Source organism: Spodoptera frugiperda, chromosome 31 (assembly GCF_023101765.2).
Source record: "Spodoptera frugiperda isolate SF20-4 chromosome 31, AGI-APGP_CSIRO_Sfru_2.0, whole genome shotgun sequence".
Lineage (NCBI taxonomy): Eukaryota > Metazoa > Arthropoda > Insecta > Lepidoptera > Noctuidae > Spodoptera > Spodoptera frugiperda.
The window spans coordinates 5,009,375-5,016,434 of NC_064242.1; the positions used below are offsets into that span (position 1 = coordinate 5,009,375).

General features: G+C 34.7%; 1 protein-coding gene across 2 annotated transcripts; it reads right to left on the reverse strand.

The window, feature by feature from the left end:
- Positions 1 to 17: 17 nt before the first annotated feature.
- Positions 18 to 7,060, reverse strand: LOC118276426 (cyclin-dependent kinase 8). Of its 2 annotated transcripts, none has more exons than XM_035594729.2 (8): positions 6,620 to 7,060; positions 6,287 to 6,538; positions 5,604 to 5,793; positions 4,850 to 5,063; positions 4,338 to 4,506; positions 2,740 to 2,856; positions 2,328 to 2,400; positions 18 to 1,582 (listed from the first exon to the last, which is right to left on the reverse strand). In XM_035594729.2, the coding sequence occupies exons 1-8, from the start codon at positions 6,863 to 6,865 to the stop codon at positions 1,452 to 1,454; spliced, it is 1,392 nt and encodes a 463-aa protein (XP_035450622.2). In that variant the 5' UTR covers positions 6,866 to 7,060; the 3' UTR covers positions 18 to 1,451. The 2 variants fall into 2 exon arrangements, with proteins under 2 accessions (XP_035450622.2, XP_035450621.2); XM_035594728.2 differs by having other exon boundaries at positions 2,316 to 2,400.

Below are 7,060 nucleotides of genomic sequence, written 5' to 3' on the forward strand. Positions count from 1 at the left end.
GGTTTTAATTAAACACGTTTTATTGTACTTCATAATTATTTTATTACAATTAAAAATTACAACTTATTGTATTATAATATTTACATTTCATAGTGTTAGTAATTTATTCGACTTAACTGTTTTGGTCAAACAATATTTCCTAAGGAATATTATATTCGTTATCATAGGTATTTGAGAACTTTACTGAACCTGTTCAGATCATCAATTGGATTTTTTTTAATTGGTAAGAGTATCTAACAAGCACAGCTTAAAGTAATTGTACTCTAAGAAACAATCTGTATCCTTAGTACAAGTCCGAAATGAGAAGGCATTCGGTGCCTTTCCCTTTTTAATTGTAGATACCTAGTAGTTATTTTTGTAGTCAACCACAATATCAGTTTCGATGTCATAAACAGAAAATTACGAGAACAGAAATATCTATCGAACATGAAAGCTCATCTTCGTTAGTCGTACTTTAGAACCACTCAGTCAATGAGGATTCTGAGACTGTCATGGGAATCAGAAACGAAATACATATATATTTTTTTTAATTATAACTGTCCCCTAAGGCAAGTGGCATAAACGCTAGTCAAGTCGATCGAAACACTAATTAATTTAACTGGTTACTGGGACTCCAACTCAAGGCAAAAGTAGGAACGAGGTGGTTTTTAAGCAGTAAGAGTTTGACACTCCCTCTCACCACACCCAAGGCGGGAAGGTGTCATTCGATCATTTTCTTCCCTCAAAAAATGGTATTTAACGTGGTAATATTTTTCTGGTTTGCACCAATTTTTTCGTTTCTGTGTGTTAATGAAATTGGTTTCAAGTTTTAAGCCGTGTTAACATGAATGAATAAATAAACTAATCACACGACTAGACTTGTGTCTATGCCACTTAACGAAATAGGAAAAAATATTGTGTTATCAAACAATACGTTGACGATGTAAACACTAATGTCAGTCTTTTGCAAACATTTCTCTTATAATTATAAGACATCGTTCTACAATACCCACTCAATACAAGTCAAATTTATAATTATTACTACAATACCATCAAATAAACTTTCCTTAAAAATGTCTTTAAAGACCTGTGTAGAAGATACAGAGGTTCAATGTGATAGAATAGAACAAAGACCAAACAATTAAATATCGAGCTTATTTGTCAAAGGATAAACAGAATTTTATAGCACTAGCTTTCATTTTAATCGATAACATCAACGGCCTATAAGAGGCTACATCTAACCAAAACGTTTAGTCGTACGGATAAGGTTTAAGGAATTAATCACCACGCTTGTTCCATGCGAGGTGGCGATTTCAAACCTATTTTGTGCCAAGAATTAAAAACAATTCTTTCACATCAACATTATACATTTCACACAGGTCTTTAAAATCGACATTTTCAATTCCTACTTTACATTATACAATTTGATACATATTACATAAACTATAAGGTATAAATTACAATGATATACATTAGAACCTTTGCTGGAAGTTGCCTTGTTGTTGCGAGCTTCCCTGTTGTTGTTGCCCACCAAACATCATCTGTTGTTGTTGATGGAACTCCTGTTGACCACCGCCACCTGCGTTGTTGCCTTGATTCGGCCCTGGAATTACAATAGAGTACAGTTAGTATTTATAAAAATGGTAAATTGAATAGTTGAAATGTATGATAATGAATAAAATAATATGTAAACACTACGACTATGTGATTCTATAAAAGGTTTTTTTTAGTTAACCTTGATTGCTGTGCCAATTTGGTAACACCTAATAATTTTGGGTAGAAACGTTGTATTTTATAGGACAAATAAATTAACACATTTAAAGACAAAGCCACCATTAATGGGTTAATAAATAGGTCAACCTATAGCTGTTATCTCGCTTGTTATACTTAGGGCATATTTCATCGGTTTGCTACTAATCCCATTATATTACAATTATTACAAATTCGAACGTATTGACAATAAGTCCTTTATCAGTAAACAACTCATTTCGAAATCTCAGCAAAATTTGGCCTATACCTAATATATCTCAAAACTTGCTCAGTCTTGCGACAACTTAACCAATAAGACACTTGAACCAGATATGATAAGACGAAAAGTACGATTTGGTAAAATAAAACTTATGAAGTCGGTAAAAAGGGTTCATTTAGCACTCACTGCTCATCATTTATGTTATGAGTCCCATATAATGAAGGGTGATACTGATGGACGAAATCGATGTTACCATGAACGAAACTAGTTAGTACAACACAATGAGAATGTAATGTTAAATACAAATGGACTACCTACCTGTGTAATAGTGTGTACAATAAAAATAAAATAAAAACTAATAACATACGGTATAATATACCTGACATTCTCATCCTCTTCGCGTTATTGGCTCCGTGGTCGTGGCTATTCGCTTGTACTTGATTTTGCTGTGTCTGTAAGATTAGTAAAGCCAGAAATTAAATAGCGATCGATGAATCGCTTGAAAGTGTCAATCGATTGACAAATCATTAGATTTAATTCATTACAGTGCATGCATAAACAACTCTTAAGGCGATTAAGATGCATGTGTAAGGCAAAACGTAAGAGAGTCATACTTCGGTACGAGTGGAGCAGCACAATATTAAGAATGATATAACAGCCTCACAGAAAACCGCTTGAGAACGGTTACCTTTAATTATTATGGTGATACATACAGCTGCTCGTATGTCCGGTATCTATTTCCTAAAATCCCATATTTAAACAAATCCCACCAATAATACCATATAACTCACATTTGGTTGTTGCTGCTGCTGATTCTGCCGGGCTTTTGAATCGCTCTTGTCTTCCTGATCGTCATCAGTCAAAAATTCCCTCTTCGGATAAGGAATAGCACATCCCGCGAATACGTCCTGAGAATTTGACAAGACATTTGATTATTATCTACACTAATATTTTAAAACTGAAGAGTTTGTCTGATTAAACAGGGTAATCTTCAGAACTACTGGTTTGTATCGAATAATACTTTTTGTGTTGGATAGTTTATGTATGGACGAATATAAAATATCACGCTACCATACATGTATAACATAGGAACCGTGCAATGGGTGAAATCCCGCGAGAGTAGCTAATTACATAACAAAAGGAGTGGATTATTCCATTTTTTTTAACTCAAAGTATTCCAGCATAAATGGCAGAGAAAAATAAAGAAAAGTAAAGTATTTTTGTTTGTCGCTTTTTCATGTCTTGCTTTTTTTGAGGGGGAAAAATCATCCAATGACCTTGCCTTGGGCGAGGCGAGAGGAAGTGTTAGACTCTTACTGACTAAAAACCACCCCGTTCCTACTCCTGCGTTTCGAACCAGAGCCCCGGTAAACCCGCTAGGTAGTCCGCAGCTCAGGATCAATCGTGTCTTGCTTAGATCTACATTCCAATAAACCAATGATTAAGCATAAAAACATTATTTATCGAAAAACACCACACTCTATCTCGCAACAACTAATCGCATTATAGTCCTTTGTTAAATCATAGTTGCATTACCAACTAATTACCCATACTATAACTTTCTTCCGATTATTGGATAAACACATGATAAAAACATTATTTAATCACATGCCTTTGTAATTAATAGCCATTAACTATGTATTACGTCACCAAATCTCGTGTAAATTGAGTAATTAATGGTTAATGAGGTACCATAGTTAACCAGTAATCCGTCAATAGTAATTTACCTAATCAATGTAAATATTACTGAATAATAAAATTATTTGTACGAGTATTCTACTAAATATAACGTATTTTTTTTATTACACGTAATACCATTAGGTGATTGAAATCTATTAGTAATGGTTAGTAATGAAGTCATTAGAACGCAGTTTTTGTTTAAATTCTACGCAGATTGCATTACATACGCAATGGTTTTATGATTCCTTTTTAAATAAGTTTTCGTGACCATACGACTGCACGGTTGGTGCGGTGGCTGGGCAACTGGCTGCCGCGCAACGGGTAGCGGGTTCGATTCCCGCACGGAGCAACTCTTTGTGTGATCCACAAATTGTTGTTTCGGGTCTGGGTGTCATGTGTATGTGAACTTGTATGTTTGTAAACGCACCCACGACACAGGAGAAAATCCTAGTGTGGGGCAACGTTTTTTTAAAAAAAAAAAAAAAAAAAAATACAGATAAACAGACATACATATGCGAATGGATAATTACGCCCGTTTTCGTCAATCTCTGTTGTAGTAGTAACTAGTAGTAGTAGTAGCTTGATGTGTTATAGCCTATAGGTTTCCTCAATAAATGGACTATCAAACACAAACACCATTATTCAATTCGGACCAAACAAACAAACTTTACAGTTTTATATAATAAGTAGATTAGAAGTAGATTCTTACCTGTGTGGGCAAGGGGTCTTCGGCAAAGTATGGGTCTTGCATAGCTTGTTCCGATGTTATTCTCCTATTTGGATCCATCAGCAAAAGTCTTTGCAGTAAACTAAAAGCCTTGCTATCCGGTTTTATTTTATGCCTGTCCATGTATTTACTTAATGAACAGTTTTGGTAGCTGTAATACATACAATGAGCATTATTTTAGTCTTATTACATAGGAAACATCTGCCATACTCAGAAACATTACTTAAATTATTCCTAAGTATCGACTAAATAACCCTGAGTGTGGCGGCAAGTATGTATTTCAAATTTAATCTAGTTAAGGTAAAATAGGCAAGAGAAAACTTTTTAACAAGTGCAAGAAGTAGATCAGTCAAGACTAAAACATAATAAGGCATCTACAAAGTAAGTCACAATCCATTAAAAGGTAACTCAAAACTGCTGCCAAACAGAACAATCACAATAGAAAAAAAAGGAAAGCCAATCTCCTACAATACATATTACAAAACTCAACTTACTTCGATCTTTTAAAGTCTTTAACTAAAGTAGCATGTTCAGGCATTTTTCTAATATCTTCCCAGTCCTTTTCCTGTGGGAATCCCATTACATTAAATATCCTGTCCAGTTGATCATGGTGGTATGGATTGCTAGTCTTAATATCTTCTTGTCGACAATGGAATATAGGCTCTGATGTAAGTAGCTCTGCAAATATACACCCAATGGCCCATATGTCTGCAAAACAGGAAAAAATTGTTACAAGAGCCTCATCTTCTATTACCTAAAAGAAATTTTATAGTTACTTATAAAAATAATTGGTAAATGTGAAATTTTTAAGGCTTTGTATGCATAAATGGGTAATTCCCGTTTTTCTTGTTCCCATAGGAATTTAGAGGAATCTTCTCTTAGTGCTAAGTTTCAGTGTCCTAAGTCCAGTACTTTTGGCTATAAGTTGTCTGAAGGAAGAGTAACATAACGGAAGAGTTCTATAAATTATATGTACAGATTTGTTATTCAACATAACCAAATAACCTAACTAATCATAAAATAACAATAAGCTGTCTAACAGAGTGCCTAATGAACTTACTAATTTTTGTCAAAGATAAAATGACCTACTAAGTAAACACTGTGTTACTAATATGATAAAATCAAATACAGCTATGATTAAAGTCTCATACTACATGTTGTGGAGACTATGTAAACTAAACTCAATGTCATTATTAAGAATTTTCAAAAATATTGTATTTAATAAATAAAAATCATGAAAGTCCATACCGATTGCCTTAGTATAATGTCTAGCTCCAAGCAATAATTCAGGAGCTCTGTACCAGAATGTGACCACCACAGGATCCAAGTCAGCTAAAGGCTTCAAAGGAGCATTGAACAGTCTAGCAAAACCCATATCTGCAATTTTAACCCGGCCTCTCTCCGGACCTTCACCCATTACTAGAATGTTAGCTGGTTTCTGAAAAGTATTGAACATTAAGATGAGAACAAGAATGGTGTCAATTGAGGAAAAGAATTGATTAAAGATTATAATTAGGTAGTTGAGCAGTGGTGGTTTCTCGTAACTAGTGGAAAGGAAAAAACAGGAAAGCAGACCCCGGGCCCGGAAAGGAAGTAACCAGGCCCTTGGTAAATTCATTGGTAGAGTTTCCTCTCCAGAAAAGGAGAAGTTCACATTAGACCCTCAGAGAAGAGAGAATTGCCACCCTGTAGTAACACCACTGATATTGAGTATTAATAAGCTAATATGTGCACAAACCACTGACAGTGTGGATGATTATGGCAACCTTATTGTATAGTAATAAAAGTTCATCATTAACAGCAGTTCACTTTAGGGATATGGGCCTTCTCTACATTAATATAACTTATTACTAAACAATGACAAACAAACAACAAGACAATTAGTGTGATAATCACATTTTAACAAGATAGATGAACAGACAAGTACTCACCAAATCTCTGTGCAATACCCAATTAGAATGCAAATAATGTATGCCATCCAATATCTGATAAAGAAGACTCTTCACCATTCCTTTAGGCACCATTACCGATTTCTTGTTAGCTTTCGCTGCTCTGTGGAACTTGATAATATGCCACAAGTCGTGTTCAGCGTAATCAAATAGCAGCCACACCTTCCGATCAGTATGTGAAAGGAAAACCCGAATAAGGTTTATCACATTTGGGTGTTTCAGTTCCCGAAGTAACTGTAAATAAATACCAAACATCAAACACAAATTCTTTATTCTTTAAACAATTGTAATAGTGTGTAAAGTAATTTTACTTACGGCAATTTCCCTGCAAGCTGACATAGATAGTCCAGTCCCTTCGATTTGCTTCAAAGCATAATCCTTTGTATCTGAGCCATCTTTTCGTCTAGCCTTATAAACGTGACCGTAAGTTCCACGGCCAACTTTACAGCCCTCGAAGTCGAAAAGATCCTCCACTTTAGAACGTTCGTTCTGTGTTTTCACCTTAAAATCGTAATCCATCATGACCGGTGCCATGGTTTTATTTTGGAAGTTGTCACCCATTTTTAATTATTTTACAATACGTGACCCTTCAATAGATATTGTATAAACACCAAATTTTATGAACTATAACATTTTACACAGCAGAGACGCGAAAATTAACTAGAGGTACCCGAAACGAACTACTCTGTGGTATTTTTGGTACAACAAAATGCAAAGTTGCTTCTTTTTTGTGACAAACTGACAACAAATGACGTC